The sequence below is a fragment of the Hyaena hyaena genome, unplaced genomic scaffold (assembly GCF_003009895.1).
Source record: "Hyaena hyaena isolate Hyena2069 unplaced genomic scaffold, ASM300989v1 scaffold_322, whole genome shotgun sequence".
NCBI lineage: Eukaryota > Metazoa > Chordata > Mammalia > Carnivora > Hyaenidae > Hyaena > Hyaena hyaena.
The window spans coordinates 304,096-327,816 of NW_024080954.1; the positions used below are offsets into that span (position 1 = coordinate 304,096).

Consider the following 23,721-nt stretch of genomic DNA (forward strand, 5'->3'; position numbering starts at 1 on the left):
AACTGGAAATTTCATCCTTTGTGTCTCAGCTCTTGTCACTCTAAGCGTCTCTTGTTGTGCGAATCAGTATTGGCTCTTCATACAAATAAAATGCAAATCATATCCTTGCCAGAGCTAAACACTTATCTCAATGAAATCAGAACAAATACTTGAAGGTTAAAACTGAGATTCATTGCTTAGCAGAATAAAGAGAAAAACACTGAATGCAACATGAATTTTCCACTGAGATGAATTCCAAATACAAGCCAAAAACTCAGTAGAGATAAAAATACTTCTCATGCCAAATGATAGATTTTGATATCTAGAGCCAGATATCAGACTTATTTCTCAGCTATTTTTTCTTTCACATGAAATTTAATATTAAGCAGCTGATGGCTTCTCACCATTGAAAAAATGCCATATGAAGTTTCACAAAGTAAAGCAAGTTAACTCTGGTGTCCAGGTCAAATGACTATCCAAAAAAAAATGTGGCTTGTCTGGTCACCAAACAGAACCTAGAATTCTACCCAATAGTGAGTGCTGAGCTGCCTTGTTTTTTTATTCAGTTGTGTCTTGTTCTATGTAATTGACTTCCCTAGCCCACAATTTCCCCATATGTTAACTCTGTGAGTCTGAATATCACTCTTCAGGCCGTTGCTTTGGTCCATAGAATAAACATTAGTATATTAGATTCCATTATTTATTTTGAAAAAGTATTCTCCTTTATGTGTCTAAGAAGTTAAAGTGACCACACATATTACTATGTTATAGATTTGTTTTTTAATACTCTGATAATATTTTCAGTTTAATTGGTTCTCTTTACAGTTATACACATTTTGTGATATATGCTTAAAAACATTAATATGAGCAGGGACTCATAGACTGCCGAAGTGTCCATAACACGAAAACAGCTCAGAACCCCAAGTTCTGTAGTTGACTGATGAAGTACTCTGACCCACTCTCTTGTGGCTCCTCATGTTGTCCCCTGCAAGATAGGCAGGGTCCCAGCCAAATATATTAAAGAAATTGATGAAGAAAAAAGACCTATAAAGGAATGTTCATTCACATTATGGATTGAATTACATGGCTGGTATTCATAGTTATTTTTACTTTGTTGATTTTGTTTACTTTGTTTGTTACTTTGTTCTGCTGATTTTAGACTTTGAAGTCTAGGCAAAAACAAAGAAAACAAAATGACTTGTTAAAAGCATCATTAGTGTGAACCAGTGTCTGTTGATAGGCATCCATTGTCGAGATGACTGAGCCAGGGTAATGAACGGATGGATACTGTTTCTGCAGTTTAGGTAGCTACTGGCTGTAAACAAGAAGCACTTTCCAAAGATGTTATCTTAGTTCTGGACAGAAATAACATAAGTACTTACCCATTTCTGATACCATAGACACCAGGCAGGTCTGATGCTTACTGGAAGCTATATAATTGTAGTTATTCCTTTTGCTGTTTTCAGAAAGGAAAAAAAGGCTTATGTGTGTAGGGCTAGGGAGGTGGGGAAGGATCCTCCCAAAGGATGAAGTCCTCCCATTCAGAAATCATCTTGAGAGGAAACTCATACTGTCTTATGAAACAAGAGATGCTACTTTATGTCATGTTTTGGTGATGGTGAATTTAATTGTTCATTTATATATGGATTCTTATGTGAACGGATTTCATCCTGGCATTTCATGTTTAATAGAATTAAAAATATATTATTCTATTGAACTAACAATGGAAGAATAAAAACAGGATATTCGTGAGGCCCAGATCTACAGTTCTTATCAGTTCTCTGGAAATCCTTTTTGCATGTGTCTAAATAGCACAAAGGTCCAAACAAGTTATAAGTCTGTGTCTGTCTAACAACTTGGAATAAGATTTTCTTTTAATTAGTAAGGATTATTTTTATAGAATTCTACCATGAAGGCTGTTCTTTTTAGACTAGCCTTTTAAAATATCCACTCAAATAGAAAAAGAAGTAAAACATTTCTTATTTCTTTATGACAAAATAAACAACCCATGACCTGATAACTAGAATTAATTGGTTATACTCAAATGCTGCAGTGTAACTGCAGATAAACTTTTACTACCATTCATCTAAATTTTGTTTGAGTGTATGACCTGTTTTTGTTCATGTGTAATTATAGGTGACCTACATTTCTTATATTAAATATTCACTGGTAGACTTTAAGAATTTTTAAAATTATGATTTCTAGGAATTGACCCTTATATTAATCATTATAATTTGAGGAAATTTTAAGCCTTACTTAGCTTTCATCATTTTGGACTTACAGCAACGCTGTGGAATAAACAATATTATCGCTTCTGTTTTACAGACGAGGAAATTCAGTACCTCAGTCAGCTCAGGCTGCCATAACAAAATGTTTTAGACTGGGTGGTTTAAATGACAGGAATTTATTGCTCACAGTTCTATAGACTGGAGGTCTAAGATCAAGGTGCTGGCTGACTTGGTTCCCCAAAAAAGGCTCTCTTCCTGGCTTGTAGATAGATTTCGGCCTTCTCACTGTGTTCTCACATGGCAGAGAGATATTGGGCTTTGGTGTCTCTTCCTCTCTTTGTAAGGACATTAACCTTGTCATGAGAGACCCACCCTCTTGGCTTCATCTAAACCTAATTACTTCCCAAAGGCTCTACCACCAAGTACCATCATTGAGGATTAGAACTTCAACATATGAAGTTAAGGAAGATACATTTAGTCCCTAACACTCAAGGTTTAAGGAGGCTAAATAATTTGCTTAATGTTATAGAGCTAGTAAGTGGTTAAAAATGAAATAAGCTCCAGAAACTTGCTAAAATAGTAGTTTACATTGGTATGACGGCTTTAAAAAGTATCTTTAATTTGATTCTTCTTTACCGTCCTCACCACAAGCACCCTGTCAAAGAACTATGTAGCTAGATTGCCTCTCTTCTGCACTACCTTGTTTAGGATCTATTCTCCACATAATAAATAGAGGGGTCCTTTCAATTCTCAACCTTGTATGTTGGTTTGCCATTTATAACCTAGAAGTGGCCTCCCATCTCATTCAGAAAAAAACTGAAAGTCCCCTCCATGGTTCTGAAGGTCTTCCTGACATCATTTGACTATGACCTTGTCTCTAATCCTCCCCTTTCTCTGTCCTGTCTGCCCTAACCCAAGCCCTTTCTTGTTCAGTGCTTACACTCCTTGTTCCTTCTGCCTGGAGTAATCCTCTTTCTCAGACAGGCAGCCGTGTTTCCTATATCCCACAGAACTCCACTCCCCATCCTATCTGATGTAAACATGCCCTGCCCCTGCAACTCTCTGTTCTTTAGCCTCTTATTTGTCATCAAACCATGTAGTGCTACCTCACATTATTATATGTTTTCTGAATGTGTTTTTATACCTGCCTCTCTTAGCCGAATGCAAGTTTCCTATGAACAGAGACTTAATTTGTTCTTGTTCATATCACTGGCATCTCAAACAGCACCTGACATGTAGTAGATACCCAACCATTACTTGTTGGGTTTACAAACTGATGATGACTCTAAGGTATTGAAGTGTATCATTCCCATAGAGATAAAGAGGCTCAGCTCAGAGGTGCTGAGAGCCGTGTCTGAAGTTCCCTAATATGTGACAGACAAAACCATGACTGACACCCAAAATCGTTTTACTTTAAATGGTCTCCCCATTACACTCTCCTACCCTTTCCTGTAGGAGCTCAGAATAAGTAGAAAACCATGCTGTTTTGAAAGGAGAAGTGGCAGAAGAGAACTGAGATTTACTGTCAGATCTGTGTCAAATATTGCACTAGGTAATCTCCTCTACAGTCCTAAGAGGTAGCAATTATTATCCTCAATTCACAGATGAGGAGAATAAAACATAGATTATATTACTTGTCCATATCATTTAGCAAGTCACTAGAAGATAATTTGTTCAAACCCTGGTTTTTATCTGTGGAAACACTCTTACCCAGGAGATGCTGATGAGGGACCCTGTATGAAAGTCTTCTCTAGACCTTCATTATCTCAGGAGTGAAAGGAAGAGAGTGGCTCTGCCTTAGATGGTAGCAAAGTTTTTTTTTTAGAATTTATAAAACCACTGGTCTTGTGCCCTTGCACTTTTGTTTACTCAGGCCATTCAGAGCTAAAACAAAAACCAGAAACCTCTGGGTTTTGAAAGCAATCTGTTAAAGACTATAACTTGCCTGTCATTAAACCAAGAGTATTTATACATCAAGCCTACAGTCTTATTACTTGGCAAAGCAGGGATAGTGTGGTTAAGGTAGCCTTTAAACTTTTCTTACACAGATTCTATAGAAAAGTGAGCAGCAGGATGCACACAGAGACAAATTAGTGGTGCTCCTAGGCAGGCTGTTTAAATTATTTTTAGGCAGGAGACATACTGTACACACCAGGTTTTAGATGTGAGTAATTAATATGAAATGTTACCTCTCTCTTTGCCTGTAGTCACACTGAGCCTTCTTTATTTCTTGCTCTTTCTTCTCAGTTCCATTTCCTAGTATCTCACATATCGTCTGTCTTGTAGATGGCTCTTTTACTGTGAAAAATTTTCTTGTTATGTTGGCAAGAAGGTCCTTACAAAACTGGTGGTGGCTGCAGCAGCCATGCCCAGGCCCTGTCACTTCTCTGGTGCTACACCTGAGACCTTGGCTCCCCTTATGTGATGGCCAGAGGCATTTGTTTAGACTCACTAGTGCTGATATAGGGAATTATAGGGAATTGGGACAGGTTGCTCTAATGAGCCTTTCTTTAGTGTGCTCCTGTTTACTCAAGACCCCCATTAGAAGCTTTCTTCTAGACTTAGGGGAAGCAAAAGCAAAAACAAAATAAAACCAAAACAAAGCAAACAACAGCAACCACAACAACAAAACCAAGGTGATAGAAGAGATTATTCGAAGAAGTGTTCCCTTAACATCTGAACAAATTTCCCTTTCCTTCCTTCCATAGATCTATTTATAGCATTGCACAAGGAGAACTGATATTAAAATGGAGACCATGAGGCTCTGCTATATCCTGGGTCATCTAATAAGGTTTAAAGCACACACACACACACACACACACACACACACACACACACTTACACACTCTACATAGTAAGGCATTTAATTTGTTTGGGGGAAGTTAACTTTATGAGAACACCTAACACAGGTTAGGTTTTTATAAATACTTAAGGGAAAATAAAATCTATTACAAAAATAATGGACAAATATTTTTTTAAGTGTTAAAAATTAGAACTGTTTTCCAACATACACAGAACTTGGATTCTAATAACCATTGATATAATCGCTTCTTTCATTTGTGCCGTGGACACAAAAGTAGTGACCACTGGTGCTTGGCACTGGAGTGAGAAGAAATGAAAAAGAGCTGTAACATTTTTAATATAAGATTTCCAGACATAAGATTACTGTGTATTCACATTGCCTATACATTATTTTTTTTAATTTTATTTTTTTATTTAATTTTATTTTTTTGCCTTTATTTTATTTTTTTTTATTTTTTTTTTTTTACAAATAGTTTATTGTCAAATTAGTTTCCACATAACACTCAGTTGGGGATGAGCCTATACATTATTAATGTATAAAATAAATGGAATTTCTGTTAATTTTAAGGAAATTCAGTGTATCAGTTCAGGTCTACTTTAGTAACTGCCAGATTTTAGAAGCTGGATGAGTGTGCGGTGGGTACTTCATCCATGATGCCAATAGAGCACCAGATAAATGTGAGTATTTTTAACTATGAGATAGCATACCATCATATTTTTTCATCTCCTGAATGAAGAAATATGTGGTAATTCGTTCAGAGACCCTTTTCTTTGGTGTCATTCAGCCTGAGAAAGCCAAGCACTCTTTACTTTGTGTGACTGGGCAATAATTGTTTTTGATAGTGAGAAAAGATACATAGCATGAAGTAGAAAATGCAACCTGAGAATAAGTTTTAAAAGAAAAAGAATTTACATTACAGTCATGAAAATATAAATATGCCTACCTTCACACGCTCTGGGAAGATTTAAAGCAAGATGAAAGGAAGAACAAGCATCTGAGCACTTATTATCACCTCCACACCTGAGCTCTGGTTCACACTTTGTTAAAATTTTAATGTTTATATTTGAGGAAGAGACAGAGTGCAAGCAGAGGAGGGGCAGAGAGAGAGGGAGACACAGAATCTGTAGCAGGCTCCAGGCTCTGAGCCATCAGCACAGAGCCTGATGCAGGGCTTAAACTCACAAATCGTGAGATCATGACCTGAGCTGAAGTCGGACGCTTAACCATCTGAGCCACCCAGGTGTCTCTCTGGACCAAACTTTCATCTTCTCCAACCTGGACTCTTGCGTGGCCTCCTGACTGTTGTCTCTGCTTTCAAACCTGCCATCTCCTATTCCTAATATAGGAGCTACAGGGATCTTGTGAAAATGTAAGGCCAGTTATCTGATTCCTCTATTCAAACCTGTCCAGTGGCTTCCCATTCACCCAGAGTAAAAGCCAAATACTTACAATGATCATGAGATTTATATAACTGTCCCCTTCTCCCCATAACAGCTGTGCCCTTGCTCAGCCCTGTTCAGCCACACTGGCCAGCTGGCTTTCCTTAGACCCCCAGATAGGCTCCCATGTCAGGCTTTTCCCATTTCTGTTCCCTCTGCCAACTCTGCCTTTTGTGTTCTCTCACCTACCTCAGCTCTGCTCAAATTTCACCATCTCAATCATGCCTTCCCTGATTTCCCCATTTATACTTTGAAAAGCAGGGATATCAATAGTGACCATAACATTACTTAGCGTTCAAAATTCTCAAATGATGGTGGTAAAGTATAAATTTCTCTCTGCATGGCTCCACTATTTTCAGTTAGGCTAGTAGGTTTAACCCTAATGGGGGCAAAGGGCATTGCAACTGAGAAGGGAAAGGAGCAGATTCTTCTTAAGGACTGACAACATGTCTTTCAGGGACACCCTAGTGAATGGATTCCAAATTAAACCATAAATATATATTGATTGCCTATTCTTTAGGAATTGACATAGGAGTTACTGAGTTGGGTAAGAGATGAAGGGACCCAGGTTTTAAGTTTAAGATGATCTATGAGAAGAGATCAATCAAATACTCAAGAGAAATAACAGCAAAATAAGTATGAAATAGGGTGTTATTTCTAGGTGAAATACAGATCTTCCTCAACTTAAGATGGGGTTTATCCTGATGAACCCATCATCAGTTGAAAATATTGTTAAATTGAAAATCCATTTATAATACACCTAACTTAACAGAACGTGGTAGCTTAGCCTTGCCTACCTAAACATGCTCAGAAACTTACAAAGTTATCTAACAAAAAGTCTATTTTATAATGAGGTAGAATAATATCTCATGTAATTTACTGAATACTGTACTGAAACTGAAACAGAATGGTTGTTTGAGTACAGAATGGTTGCAAGTATGTCGGTTGTTTTCTCTCATTGCACGGCAGACGGGGGAGCTATAGCTCACTGCCACTGGCCAGCATCATGAGAAAGTATCATACTGCTAGCCCAGGAAAAGATCAAAATACAAAATTCAAGGTGTGGCCTCTACTGAATGCCTATTGCTTTTGTGCCATTGTAAAGTTAAAAAATTGTAAGTCAAACCATTGTAAGTCTGGGACCATCTGTATAGTAAACCATTCTCTTTTTGATGTATTGCTGCAAAACTGATCAGATTATTGACCTGGAATTAGATCGTGCTTAATTTGATGGATCATTACAGTGACAAAAACGGCAGCATTTTTTTGTCCAGAGTTGTGGCATATTACATTGAATTAATGCAGTTCAAATTTAAAGTACCTTGATATTATTCAAAGTTTTTCATAGATAATGCAATATTATGAGAGGTAAAATGGGCCATTTTTGCTTTGTGTGCACTGTGATTAGTTAAAGCTGATTATGACACATTTTTAGTATCTAAATATAACATAAGATGCTAACTTTTAAAAATAGACTTGATTATTCTCAGGCAGTGGCTGGTGAGGGTAGAAGAAGCTGTCTGGAGTTGATTAAATGGTGGGAGGGGTTCTGGGTCACATGGAAAAGATATAGAATGCAAATACATTTGTAGAAATTACAAAGTCTTCATATATTTTCTAGAATTTTACTTTTATGTTTGCAAAACCACTTGAATTATCTGCTTTATGATCTCTCATGGGCATAAAATAACTTAAGTTATTTACAACACCTGTTATATTATTTAGATGATAGGTCTTAAATACATATTAACAATGTATTTTAATTAAAGGATGAAAACAGATGTCACCATTAGCAAATATAATGGGAAGGAAATTACATCTTGTCACTTGTCTTGAAATGCACTCCAGAATGGCTTAGAAAATACTGTACCTAATGATGGCTGACTAATTCAGTATACTGTGCAAGTAAAATTCAGGAAGCTTGTATTTCTCTGTTTTTAAAAAATGAAAAAGAGGAAACCTTTTGGAATACATTTCTTAGTCCTCAGATATTTAATTTAGGGTTTACAAGTAGGATATTTGCTCGAGCTGCTTTTAAAAACCTGAACTCAACCTAGACACTTTATTTCATAATTCTAAATCCTACTTATGTATTGCAATCCATTAAATAATGTTAGATGCCATAGAACAAAAACAGATGCTTTATCTGATTTGTTTTCACTGTTTTCTCTGTATGTTATTTAAAAAATAGCTAATATTTTATAGAGTACTTATAGGTAAAATCCGCACCTCTCTATGCGCTATACATAAATTATCTATTTTAGTCCCCACAACAATCCTGTCTGTAAATGGGCAGGTGTTATCTCTATTTCAGAGAAGAAAAGTAGAGTATTGATGTGTTAATTTGCCAGGCCACAAAGTTAGTAGAAGGAGGATCCCAGGAAAGGATATTTGGCCCCAGAAGCCTTGGGCTCTGCTGTCTTCTCAGGTATTGGTACTAATGTGGATTAAATCCAAAACCAGAGAAATATGTTAGCACCCGTACTTCCTGGGGGGAAGAAGCCAATAAATAATACATTTCCTTTCTCTACCTAGAGGAGGATTGACCCATCTTTGTTACCCGCTCTCTGTGGATAAGTAGATAAGATGGCACCTTTGACCAGACAAGACAGGATTGTTACTAGTCATCAAATAGAGAGCCTGGTAACTGAGATGGGTATGCACTGAACTTGACCAACCAAAGGATCTGTCCACGGAGACGGAGTCATTCATTAGCTGTCTGAAAATTAGGGAATGTTACACTTCTCACTTCCCCATTGTGGCTTTGTGATTTCTAGGAAACAGCAGCTTGCAGAGCTTCGTGGAATTGTTCACATTTTAGAGGAATTATTCTGATCAAATATTACAAATGTAAGGTACTGATTCTTTGTCCAAATTACAGTGAAAGGTTCCCTTTAGCCACTATATCCCAGATTATATTTTATCATTCAAACAAACAAGCAGCAAAACTTGGTTAACACACTAATGTGAATACATTCAATGTACGTAAGTGTATTAGATATTAAAAATAAAAGGGAACCCAACTTTTTTATATGCTAGAAGCTTTCTATATGTCAGTCATTTATCAACCATTTCAGAGCATTGGGAATACTTAAGATTTAAGTAGTCTACATTATTCAGTTCAAAATAGCCTAATGATAATAGTCTTTTTAAAATATCAGATTTTTGAATCTCCTTCCCCCCCCCCCTTGTATGAATTAGCAATGACCATTTTAAAAGACTGAAAAATTTTTCAGTCAAAATTATGTGTGTTTCCTACAGTGGTCATAACTTGTAGACTTTCCACAAAACAAAATATACCAGCAGACTCACCTTTCTCCCTCTCATCTCATAAAGATGACCTTTCTGCTCTTTGTCATTGGTAAATTTATAGATGATCTAAGTCACTCACTCATACCAATACCTATATGCCAGAAAATCCTGCCACTCATAACTGCTTCCCAAAATTATCAGCTAAGTGTACTCAGAAACTTAAAAGCAAAGTACTTTCTTTTCTCGTGTATTATCTATGTGTATGTATAATAATAATTGCTAATATCTATTGAGCTTTTACCATGTGCTAGACTCTATACTAAGCACTTCACATTGATCATCTCAATTAACCCTCCCCAAATCCTATAAAGTTGCTATTATTATCACCAATTTATAAATAGGAAACTGAAGAATATAATTCAGATAATTTCTTCATGATCATACGCTTAAATTTTTATATTTAATCCATTCCAAAAAGCAATTGTGAAGTGAAGTGGGTTTATTTTTTCCCCTCCCCGTAGTAATAAAACATAGCAAGTCTGGTGAAAATACTCAAGAATACAGAAAGATAATGTTTACAGTGGGCTATAGAGGCATGAATGGAGTACCCAACACTTTGGCTTTTATTATATGTGTAGACATCACCTTCTTCAAAATTGCCAACACATGGGAGTTTGCTCACTGTGTATTAGGTCTATTAGCATGACCAAATGGCACATTCTGGAAAAGCTCAAGTGGCATGTAATTAGATGTATTTAATATTGATCAATTACGTATTTATGATGCAGATGGCATCAATATTACCTATTAGATTGCTTTCTTAAAAACTAACTTCATCTCTTTCTAAAATTTCATTCCTATTAAATATGCTACTTTATAGTTTCGCTTCTTTTCACTTGATTTTCTTCTCTTGAACTGTGCTGTGAAATGAGAGAACCTGCTTGTCAAAGTATTAAAATGACTCCCTCTTGTGTCAGATATTCAGTTTTAGACCTCTGATAGATCTAGACTATTAGAAAGCAGTGCTATTATTCCGTAATTTAGAAGCAATATATTGAGTGAGACCTAACACACAAAGCTTCTACACATGCAGTGCCTCACAGCACCCGGGAGCACAATGAAGGTGTTTTTTGGCAGATGAAGTGGAGCAAGTATTTAAATGTGTGCTAGTGGGCCTCCGTGTCCTGAGATGTCTTCCTTTAATGCTTACTCAGGAGTGGCCTCCTATGGTAAATTGAAAACGGAATTAAAAATAAATGCTTGACTGAAGTAACAGGCTATAAAACACTAATAGCTAATCATCAGCTATGCTCTTATTTTTCCTAAGTGTCATCTCTCAGTGCTTTCAGAACACTGTTGGATGCTGATTGGATGAACTACATCTTTAACAGTGCTAAATGGAAGACAAAAAAACTGACAAAACCTTTAATATATAATTTTCAAAGGGAATGTAAAATGAGGGTCCTCCACAAACGAGCAAAAATTGCAACACTTTATAAATTTCTTTTTTGTTCTTTTTCAGCTATCTCCTAAACCATATTTTTTTCTAATAAGTTACACCCCATGCTGATTCAACCAATTTTATTTAGCACATTAGATATTTTAAAGAAAAATAGTTTAAATAGAACTTGGTGCAAAAATTAAAATCTTTAGTGCCATCTGCTGGACATTTAAATTACAGACTAAATGTGGTTTTAGACAATCTGAAAAACAGTTTTTTCAACTGTAGTAACTTTAAAAAGTATCCAATAATATCTGAAGTAAATTTCTGAATTACCAAAATGTTTAGGAAATACATAGAATTATATATAAATATTTTATAACATGTATAAACAATATATATTATTAGAGACGTTGTTAGGGCAAACTTTTTGTAAGCTTTATTTTTTGAGCAGTTTTAGATTCACAGCAAAATTAAGGAGAAGATTTCCTCTTAATTACAGAGATTTCCTATTTACCTTCTGCCCCCACACCTGCAGAGCCTCTCCTATTATCAACATCCCCCAACGGTAGTAAATTTGCTACAATTGATGAACCTACACTGACACATCATAATCTTCCAAAGTCCATAGCTTACATTAGGGTTCACTCTTGGTGTTGTACATTCCATGGGTTTGGACAAATATATAATGACATATATCCACCATTATGGCACCATACAGAGTAGTCTCCCCGCTGTAGAAATCTTCTCTGCCTCATTTATTTATCCCTCCCTTTTCCCTAACCCCTGTAATGAACATTTTAAAAAACCTACAAATAGGTAGATATGTACATATCTGTGATTCATAAAATCATAAACTTTTAAGATGGTAGATATCAAATTATATAGCAAAATATAAAAATTTTTCAGGGGCACCTGGGTAGCTCAGTTGGTTAAACGGTCTGACTTCAGCTAAGGTCATGATCTCGTGGTTCATGAGTTCAAGCCCCACGTCAGGTTCTGTGCTGACAGCTCAGAGCCTGGAGCCTGCTTTGGATTCTGTGTCTCCCTCTCTCTCTGCCCTTTCCCTGCTCATGCTCTGTCTCTCTCTGTCTCTCAAAAATAAATAAATGTTAAAATATTAAAAAAAATTTTTCAGCATATTTTCATACAGGCTGTCCCCCCAGTTTTGCATTTATGATAAAAATTTTAAATTTAATTATGTGATGAAAATTAATTTTATCAAGTGTGATGAAAGATGTATGAAAAAATGCTTTCATTTTCATATTTAACCTTAATATAGGGATCTCTACTGTATTATAAACCCCAGATAATCTGCACCAGGATCACCGCAGTTGACCTTTAAAACGTCAGGGTCCTGGAATTTATCCCATATCTACTAAATCAGAAGCTCTGTAGGTTAGTCCAAATGCATGCATTTTAACAAAGCCCCTTAGATAATTCTGATGCAGTTTAAGAACATCAAGGAAACATCCTTCACAAATCAGTAACTTTTCCTTCCTAGCCATATTCAAATGAGTATTCTTAAGATAGGAAAGTGTAGTGGAAAGTTGGAAGTAGAGATCCTAATTATCACAAGCTAGTTTTACGACTTTAGTTTCAAGCTTATACAATTTTCTTTCTTAAATTTCAGGAACCAGTCACAAGGATTGAAGGAGAAAACAAAGGTGAAATTCCAATGAAAGCTAACATGGTCATATAGAGAAATAGCACTTTATGTTTCTACAGATTGATGTTAAGTGAAAATTTAGCTTAAGTAAATTCAAACTATTGACAAATAGTTTTGTAAATTGTAATAGTTTTACAATTAGTTAGGGTTCAAATTGCAAAAGGAAGTTCAAGGCTGAAAAAAATACACTGCTATAAAGATGATTTCGTCTGTATTATAAAAATTTGCAATTGCCATCAGTCCCTTTTGAAGAATATTTTTATATGTTAAGTACCTATAAACAACTTGTATTTAAAATAAGAATTTTTGTAAAATATAATCTGAAAAAACACAAAAATATATTAGCACATTTTAAACAAGACTAATTATTCCTCTAAGCAACAAAAAACTATTTGCTTCAGTTAATAACAGCATATCATAAACCTTCTTTAATTTTCTGCATAGAGCCTAGAAGATTACATTTTGTTAAAACAGATCAAGTTTTATGTTCATGATCAAATTATGTTAGGCTTTGGAAAGAAAAAAACAATCTCTAATGCAGGGATGTGATCCCTATGTACAAAGGAAAAGGACCATTTCTGATATTATCAAAATGCCTTAAAATAAAGTGATAAAATAAGTAAAATTCAGGATCCTCTTATTTTGTTGTATGTTGTTTAATTTGTACCCCCTAGAGACTCAAGCAGTGCCTACTATATAGTTGGAGCTCAACAAATGTTTGTTGAATTGATGCTTATATCAAGAACTGTATTTGATACAATGGTAGACATACAGTATATGAGAAGGGTTTGTGAGAGCTGTTGATAGATAAATAAGTGGGAGCAAAGGGAGAATCATCCCAGGCTGAGGAACTGGACTATATCTTAGAGATTTTATTTTAGCAGTAGATTAAAATAATCGGTTCACTTTATTAGGAAGATCATTCAGACCATATGAATGATGAACTAGAGTGAGGAAATCCATTGGCCAGAGCCTACTTAAAAAGTTGATGAAATAAGCCAAATGAAGAATAATGAGAGTCTTCACCATAGGTGGTAGATTTGTGCCATGCAACTAATCACTGCAGAAAGGTTATTGGGTTTGTTTGTTTGTATATGTGCCTTGTATCTGAGTCTGAGTTTTACTTTGATTTGCTGTCTTCGAATCCTTTTTACTAGGTACATTAGACTGGACAGCTACTTATATGTATGTATAACTTTCTTAGGGCACTGCATTTATCAAAAGAAATTTACTGGTAGAGGCAAAATGCTCCCCATAGTGTTCACTAAGTGTGTGTTTAGTATATGAAGACAGAGAGAGAGCAAGAATATCATAGGAAATCCTAGACTTAGATACTGCTCACTTTAAGTGCAGTGAAAGGAATTAAGAAATTTGCATAAATCAGAGGAGTGTAGATAACGTAGAAAACTGATGTCAACATCTATCCCAGAATCTTTCTAGGGAATTTATGAAGAAGCCAGAAATCTAAACACTAAATTTCACAGGTTCTCTTGTAGCTAGAATTCCTGATGTGATTTACATCCCACCAGTCAGATTGAGACTTGAATTGAAATGGAGTTAAATGAAGGGCCACAACAGCATGCTGGGCAATAATTTTTCTGGTCTCTCTGGCAGGCTCAAAGCGGTGATGGTGGTGTATCCAGATCAGAATGTCTCTGCTGAGGTGGTGGGATTCTAACACCAGCGATTTGGGCAGTGGTCTCCAGTTTCCTGGTTGAGGAACTTTGAATAACTAGTTTATGCTTTTGTTTTAGGAATCGCTCCTGGAGATCAGGCTAAGAATCCACTTCTGTCCCCCTTCCAACAGTTTTGTAGCATCAGATTTCATAACTTAATCTTTTTGCTTGAAATACTGATGTTATTCCCAACTCATCTCTAATACGAGGGACCAAGCATCATTACAAAAACTTAGTCATCACTGGAATGCAGTGGAATTTTATTGCTCTTCTGTTCTAGAGTAGAATCAGAGAGACAGTATTATTCAAAGGGGGACAGCTGGAGTGGCTGGGTGGCTGTCAGCTAAACGTCTGACTTCAGCTCAGGTCAGGATCCCTCAGTTTGTGAGTTTGAGTCCCTCATCTTTGCTGACAGCTCTGAGCTTAGTGCCTGCTTTGGGTTCTGTGTTTCCCTCTCTCTCTGCCTCATCCCCACTAGCACTCTGTCTCTCTCTCTCTCAAAAATAAATACTTTAAAAAATCTAAAAAGAGGGAACAACTGTATTTTGGGGCCAAGTAACCGGTTTTTAACTGCACACATGTTTTCATGTCACAGTCAGGTATGTATGCTTACTCGACTGTCATTCATTAGAACATATATACTGGATGCGTGTGTGCTGATATGCCAGGACTCTAAAAGATAATGTGATTTCATCTTACACTTTTGAGAAGTTTGATAGCATTCACAATTGTTATTATCTTAGTATGGTTTTCTAATTTTTTTTGCTTTAGTACTTCTACTAACATTACAATGTGCCATGCTTTCAGTATTCAGGAAATAGTCCAAGTTCCAAATCTCCCAGAAAAATATTTTTGACTAGCTATGCCAAAGAAATCTCCCTGGTTATTTTACCCAGACCTACTACTCTACAGAACAATTTACTTGTATTCCTTGCCACTTGGTATATGTTGTTATAAACTGTTAATTTTTGTTTACCTATAATTTACTTCCTAAGTAGACTGTACCTCCTTGGAATCAAGAACTGTACTTTAGAACTGAGGTTAGTGTGAATTTTTTGACAATAAAGTGTGATATCAAAATCTTTTAAAGCAAGCCTCCAACCTATCAGGCTAACGAGATGTTTAATTTCGTTCATTGTCAGGTCTTTCTCCTGGACACCCCTAGGTCTTTTGGAGGCACTTGAATAAACCAACATTCTCAAAACTCTCCTGGCTTTAATCTCCATGTTTTCACTAACTTCATGGGCCCTATATTGTGCCCTGTTTGATGTGTTCTGTGCCAAGGTTGGGAAGGAATACGTAGGCCCTTGCCTGTTGACTCTTGTTTGCAATCCCAAAGCAATTTTCCATGTTAGATTGGTGTGCACAAGCCACCCTGGTCCCTGTCCCTCCCTTCATCCTAGGGAAAGCCCTTACCTTCTTTCCAGACCTGCCCCTTAGGATCTTGAAATTTTAAGGCACTAACTCCGATCACCTCCTACTCTAGGAAAGGCTAGCCTAGACTTTGAAAAGGATAGCCAGGAAGAAAGGTGGAGTTGTCCTCTGACCACTTGGAGGATAGAGGAAGGAAAAATACAAAATAGAAATAAACCAAGTACTGGGCCAATTACAAAGATTCCTCTGAATTCTTCCATTACCATTTAGCATCTTGCTGTGTACCTTATTTATAGTAAGTAATCAACAACTATTTATTAATATGTAAGAATATCATTACTAATTTTCTGTTTATTATTTTGCATTTATAGAATGATGTTTTTAAAGAATAGTTATTTAGGCATTCATCTTTATATCCTTCAAATATGTGCCATTAATCACCCAAACAATGTTTACAATCTTGGTGTTTCTTGAGTTGAATGCACAGATGTTAAATAGTACAATGATTATAACTGAGTGAAACAATGGGGAAAACTCCCATCCTGGGAGAAAACCAAGGTTTCTGAATTAATGCTTTCTTTTTTATAATATCACATATACTATAACACTGTCTACTTTCCCTCTAGATAATTTAAATCTGAGATTTGTGATCATATATATTGTCAGCCTTACTAATCAATAAGAATATATTGTTGATTTTAAAACTGAAATATATAAACAAATTTCACAACAAAGATTTTATATTTGCAATTCTGCATTTACTGACATTTACTGGCATTTATAATAATATAAAATATGTATTTCCATTTATTATTCATAATAGAACACTGTCACATATTTGATATGGATTAAAGCATTAAAACATCAGATAGAAAAAATAAATATGCCGTTTATGGTTTCACTACCAATATTCTGATTCCTAAAGCAAAATTTATTATGAGGACAACATCTTGACAGAGTGAGATATCAGAGTAATGTAAGGGGAATACGAATTGAGAAAAAGACATTAAAGTTGATTTTTAAGAGACAGTTCAGTAGACCATTAAGGAAGATTGCAGAATAAGTAGATTTTGAGGAAGTGGGAGTAATAAATGCTATGCCTTCCTCTCTTCTTCCCTGTCTTCTTTTCCTCCTTGTTTTTTCCTTTAATAGCATCTGCTGATAAAAAAAAAAAAACAAAAGAAAGAAAGAACACAGTGGGAAATAAGTTAGAGAGGTTGCTAGAGACTTTGGTTGGACTTTTTCTTTCAGTGTAGACTAAGGGAGTCCTACCTATAAGGAGGGGAAGAAGCCTATGAAGAAAGAGAGTTGAAGCCGTAAGAGAGTTCTGAGCTGAGAAACAGCATGATTTTTCTTCTCTTAATTCTCTCCCTGTGGGAATGTCCAAACCAGTTGTATAAACATGGACTATTGCCAAAACCAGGAAGGAATTTGAAATACACATGAGAGGAGGGTACATATGGGTACAGGCCACCAAGGGATAGCATCCAGAGGACACAAGTCCTGGTAGAGTTTAGGGTGATGATTGTGTGAATGGCCTCTCAAGCTGTGAAGTGAAGGGCTAACCAAAGAGCTGCCCCAGGCCATGTCAGTGCAGCCCCTGGGAGAACATTATCCCCTGGCAGCTGTCATCCTTAGGAGCTACTCAGAAGGCTGGATTTTTCTTCCACTGAAAGACACTAGAAGAGAACTTCCCTCCTAGAATGTCTCATGGAGAAAATGAGAACCTAGAGACCTCACCCTCATACCTCAATTGAGAAACCTTATCCCACCAACCTTCTTGCCGTGGCCTACTGAGGAAGGACATGTTGCTGCCTGCCCACCTGTCTTGGTCTGGCCACCTGTCATGGCCAAAGCTGCACAAGCACTTAGAGAACCTACATTGGGTTCATAAATCATCAAAACAGTATTTTGAGTCTTTCAGAAGCACACAATAGTTTGAAGTTAATTTGAGAAAAGAGAGCTTGGGAATGAACATTGTAGAGGAATTGAAACTGTATGAAAGTATTATTGAACAGGAGTGAAAGGTCTGTGGGAGTTTCATGACCTGAGTTCATCAGCATAGCTTTGGCTTGTTCATACTCAGCTTTTGTTCATGTGCCATCAATTAGTCATGACCAAAAACTGACATTTCCTGACAGTTAACACTTTCCTGCATTCAGAAACATTTTCATTTGCAAGTTGAATCCGTATTTGTTGTCATGCTTTACATGGGCTTAGTGTAAGATCTGAAGTATGTGAATTTACAATGATATATTCAGGTAGAAAGGAAAAGGAAGTCCTAGACAAAAATTAGTTTTCTCATCAATAAAATGGGAATTTACTTCAAAGTTATTGTGCAGTTAAACATATGCATTTCTTCTTTAACTTAATTGGAAGGCATAATTGGTCAACTCTTTAGTAGATTTTAATGTCATATATATTCCAGTATTTCAATTCTTTATAGCACTCATTTGTTATTTAATGATATTTGACAAGATAGAACTGAATTTTTTTTCTGTTTTTTTAATATGAAATACTTAATACATACAAGAGCATATACGTGAAGTATAAAGAAAAAGAATAGAAGATACAATATGTGCCTAACACTGAAAAATAAAACATATTCAGTACTTTTCAGGTCCAGAGCTTGAAAATTTTCATTTCTGCATGAAAAAAATATGTATTCCACCACTGAGGACAATAAATATGTACGAACAAGTATTATATTCAATAAGCTTAACAAGCTTATTCTACTGGACAGATATATACATATATACATATAAAGTTCTTAATTATGTTTTTCAAATATCCTCTGTCATTATTTATTTTTGGTCTGTCTGGTCTGTCAATTATAGAGAGAAAGGTCTGTAAAAGTATCCTACTATGAAGGTGGATTTCTCTCCCTTAGTAGTTTTATCATTTTTGGGCTTCATATATTATTATATGCAATTAAGTTTAGAATTGTCTTGTACAAAATGAAATGAATAATTTTTAAATAACAAATTACCCTTTTTATCTTTAGTAATGCTTTTTGCCATAAATATTACCTCAATATTTTACTCTTGTTATCCTTAGTCTTTCACTGGGATATATTGTTTTCATTCTTTTATTTCAAACATCCTTCATAGTTTGGGTATATTTCTTCTAAACCTAATTTAGGTAAATTTTTAAAATCTAACATGTTGAGTTTTGTCTTTTAATGATGCTGCAGTCCATTATATACATTGTGACTCCAGATGTATGTTGGATTGTTTGTACCATTGTTTGCCATAATTTCTAATTGCCCTGCTTTCTCTGTGTTTGTTCATTTGTTTCAATTCTTATATTCTGTGGATTGACTGTTTCTTCATTCCATGTTTTTCCACAGGTTTGCATATCATACACTCTATTTCAATTATTTTTGGTAGTTAGCTAACTACAGTGTTAATTTTGTTCACTTGTGTAAAAGTTAAAGCTGAAGTTCTTGGTCACAGACCCTCAGTACATGTCCCAGGGACAGTGGTCTGCTTCAGAGCTACACTCCATCTCTGAATTACTGCCACCATTTCATTTTCTCCTGTGAAGATCTCCATACGTTCTCCCCAAATCAAATAGGAATTAAAGCTTTTCTTTTAGGGGTACCTGGGGTGGCTCAGTAGGTTAAGTTCTGACTTAAGTTCACTCTTGGTTTCAGCTAAGGTTGTGATTTCATGGTTCATGAGTTCAAGACCCTCATTGAGCTTTTTGTGCTGACAGTGTGGAGCCTGCTTGGGTTTTCTCTGCCTCCTCTCTCTCTGTCCTTTCCCTACTTGTGCTCAATCTCTCTCTCAAAATAAATAAACATTTTTTTAAAAAAGTTATTCCTTTAAGTATCCAGTATTTTCAACATTTTGTGGCAGCAAGCTTTTTCAGGATGTATAGTCTTCACTATGAAGTTGTTCTTTTCTCAAAATGGACTAAGAAAAAAGTATTTGTATATGACTTTTCCAGTGAGTGTCTATTGGCTACTACTAAGGAGAAATATGTCTTAACTATCTTGCCAAACTATGCATTTCTAATGCTATTTACTGCTCAGTAGAAGAAAGGTGTCATGTATAGAAATACTCATAGTATATGGTTTTTAAAAAAAGAAAATACAACTAGAACTAAATGCCCTATGAGTGACCAAAAAAAATACTATGGGATTGTAGCAGAGTAAGTTTTTATCTCACTGGTCAGTGCCCTGCACATATTTATTATTAAAAAAGGCCCCTTTTGATTGGGTCCTATAGGATGGATAAAAGTCTTTTATGTTTGATTTTTTTTAAGTTTATTTATTTATTTTGAGAGAGATGGTGACAGCACACGTGGAGGAGGGGCAGAGACAGAGGGAGAGAGAGAGAATCCCTACCAGGCTCCACGCTGCCAGCGCAGAGCGTGACACAGAGCTCAAACTCAACGAAACCATGAGATCATGATCTGAGCCAAAACCAAGAGTCAGATACTTAACTGACTGAGTCACCCAGGAGCCCCAGTGTTTGAATTTTTAAAGAACCATGGATATTCAAACCACTATATGTCAGTATAAAGCATATACTAAATCAGGAGATGATAGTCTGGCCCCCGGGTCCAATCTGGTTTACCATCTGTTTTGGTAATAAAGTTTTATTGGAACATAGCCACACTTATTATGCTTATTATTTACATATTACCTATGCTACTTTCATGTTACAATAGAGTTGTGTAGTTGTGAAATAGATTATATGGCCCACAAAGTCTAACATATTTACAATCTGGCCTTTTACTGGAAAGTTTGCCAACACCCATACCATATCATGTGCTGTATTACAAAGTTTATAAGGAAGCTTTTTCCTTTGCCTAGCTTTGCATTTATATTTACTTAAATAAATTTCATTTGATGGTTCTCACAATAAATACTTACTCATGCCCTTCCTCTATGCTTAGAGTTTGTATCTGTTTGTTTGATTAGAGATATTTCCTTGCTCCCACTCCTTAATAGTTATTTTCTTTACTAGAAACCTTTAAGATTTCCAATGCTATTTTGTAAGGTTACTTTTGAAATAGTAGATATCCACAGTTGTTTTCTAACAACTTGAGCCTAGATTAATGGTACTTAAATTACAAAACGTTCAGTGTATCAAACAGTGTCATTCTGCAAGCCATTCAGATATTCTTGCTTTCATTAAATATAATATTACTATTTCTATGAACTGCAATTAGCTAGCCTTTAAATTGGGGAGGACTTCAGAGTATAAACATTTTATTTCCTAGTGCAAGTATGTTTGCTATTAAGCAGAAAAACTGTCAATTGACAAAGCAGGAAAGGGACTTATAATTTTTAAAGTAATCATTAAAATTCTTCTCAAGAGCTGTTGATGTTAAAAGAAAAATACCAGACACCCTTAGACATAACTTATTTGATTCTGTTTTCAGGGAGTACCAGTTCTTACCGATATATTAGGTGTAGAGAATCAAGCTAACTGCCTGTATAAACAATGGCATGTGTGTGTACTCTGTGTCCTAGGGAATACTCATATCCAGCACACTCATTCAGGTACAGAGATGAGTTTCCTAGGAGTTTCTCCATTGTTGTAATGACTATTGACTAGACCTGGGACAACTCTCTCGGTTCTCATTTACGAAACTAAGGCATCCTTTCACTGGAGATTCACTGAATGTCATGGTGTTCTGTACAGAACAGCGAATAGTTTCTATTTGTAGCAGTTTAAGATTGAGGGATTAAGGCTGAAGAGGAGGGGAGGAGACTTGAATCATATTAAATGTGAACATTCTTATGGCAAATGGTTTACCTCAACAACTTTGGTTGCATCCATTAAATAAAGAGTGGTAGCAACTCTCATGCATATAACCTGACAGAGTTCAAAATTGAGGTATGTAAAAATCTGAATATTTGCAAGGTGTGGTTTAAAACTTTTCACATATTGTGGAAGGACTAGTGAGCTCAATTATAATGCATAAAGTGATTTTTTATATACTATATGAAATCAGATACTTGATATTAAATACATAAATAATCTCCAAGAATAGGGGTAAAGGGAGATATTTTGTGGAAGACAAATTGCATAGCATTGTAATTTATATAAGGTTTATTTATTTTTTTAATGTTTTTTTATTTATTTCTAGGAGAGAGAGAGAGACAGCGTGAGCAGGGGAGGGTCAAAGAGAGAGAGAGTCACAGACTCTGAAACAGCCTCCAGGCTCTGAGCTGGTAGTCAGCACAGAGCCCGACGCGGGGCTCGAACCCACAAACCGCGAGATCATGACCTAAACGAAAGTCGGACACTTAACCGACTAAGCCACCCAGGGCCTATAAGGTTTATTTTTGAGAGAGAGAGAAATGTGTGAGCAGGGGAGGGCCAGAGAGACAAGGAGAGAGAGAATCCCAAAGCAGGCTCTGTACTATCACCACAGAGCCCAATGTGCACCTCGAACTCACAAAACTGTGAGGTCACAACCTGAGCCAAAACCTGATCACGACCTGGATGCTTAACCAATGAACCACCCAAGTGCCCCTATAACTTAAAACAGTATTTTTCCAAGTATACATCATGCTCAAATAGTGGGTCATGGAATCAATTTCTGTGACAAACTTTTTTTTTTTAGACTGTAATCAGTATTAAAATAGGATGAGATAGACTATCAGAGTACATCATATATAGTTAGCTTATTTTGTACAACTTTTCATCAATTGTATACACACATGAATGTAGTTGTAAAGTGTTGAGTTCCCCAATCCAAATACTTTGAAAGCTATTTGTCTAAAAGAAACAGAGACATGGAGTGCATATATGAATTCCACTTTGGGGAACAAAACCATGGTTATATGGAGTCCATTTTGTATATGTTTCATTGCTAGTAAACAAAACTGGGACTAATGAATTACATGCTAATACATTTTTTTACCATTGGCCTTTTACTGGAAAGTTTGACTAGTGGAAAGGTAAGAGTAGTGGGAAAAATCACTTTGAATGTTTTGGTTTCATTCAAATAGCTGTATTTCTGTTAGGAAAAATTGTTTTTGTCTTTGTCTTCTGTCATTTACTTAGTTCGCTACTGATTTCTCTTTTACCCAGGAGATTGCATCAACAATTTGAAAGCTATAAAGAACAAGTGAGGAAGATAGGGGAAGAAGCACGGCGTTACCAGGGAGAGCACAAAGATGATGCTCCGACTTGTGGAATCTGTCACAAAACAAAGTTTGCTGATGGGTGCGGCCATCTCTGCTCCTACTGCCGCACCAAGTTCTGCGCCCGCTGTGGAGGCCGCGTGTCTCTGCGATCCAACAACGTGAGTGTTCCCTGAGCCTGAGAGGTGCTCTGAAAGCTGGTAAAAAGCAGCACACCTCCCAAGCAGAAAATATACATGTGTTGGAAAGTAGACACAGGCATAAATGTACACATTAATATGCCCCTTCCCATTTTCTGTTTTTCCGTAGTTTCATAGTAGTGGAGTAGTGATGAAATCATAAAAAGATGCTTTCCATATGCATCTTAATAAATGATTCCCATTCAAAATCAACAGATTATCTGTGGGAGTAAATTTATTTTCTGTAGAATGCAGTAAAGGTAGATTTAGTATCATGAACTAGAAAACTCTTAAAAGTTGTTATGGCCAGTTCTCATAAAAAGAAAAAAAAGACCTCTCAGTTTCTACCACATTTGTTTCAGACTGAATGCAGGTTAAATGTAAGGTAAACTGTAGCATTAAATGTAACCCAAGACAATATATATAAAGCAACGATTAGCTTCCATGAGAGTAATTTCCTATTTACTGTTGTGGTAAAGTAGTGTAGTGCTAAGTTTCTCTCATGGAAACTATTTCAATATTTAAAGAGTATGTCAAAATACCCTTTTTTAAATTTGGGGGGATGTTTGTACT

The 23,721-nt window shown here is 36.0% G+C and overlaps 1 protein-coding gene across 2 annotated transcripts in view; it reads left to right on the forward strand.

Moving 5' to 3' along the window:
• Positions 1-23,721, forward strand: part of RIMS1 (regulating synaptic membrane exocytosis 1) — a 477,312-nt gene that overhangs the window by 178,772 nt on the left and 274,819 nt on the right. For both annotated transcript variants that reach the window (XM_039248922.1, XM_039248923.1), the window contains exon 3: positions 22,917-23,130. In XM_039248922.1, the coding sequence (XP_039104853.1) occupies positions 22,917-23,130 (214 nt within the window). The remainder of the gene's footprint in view (positions 1-22,916; positions 23,131-23,721) is intronic.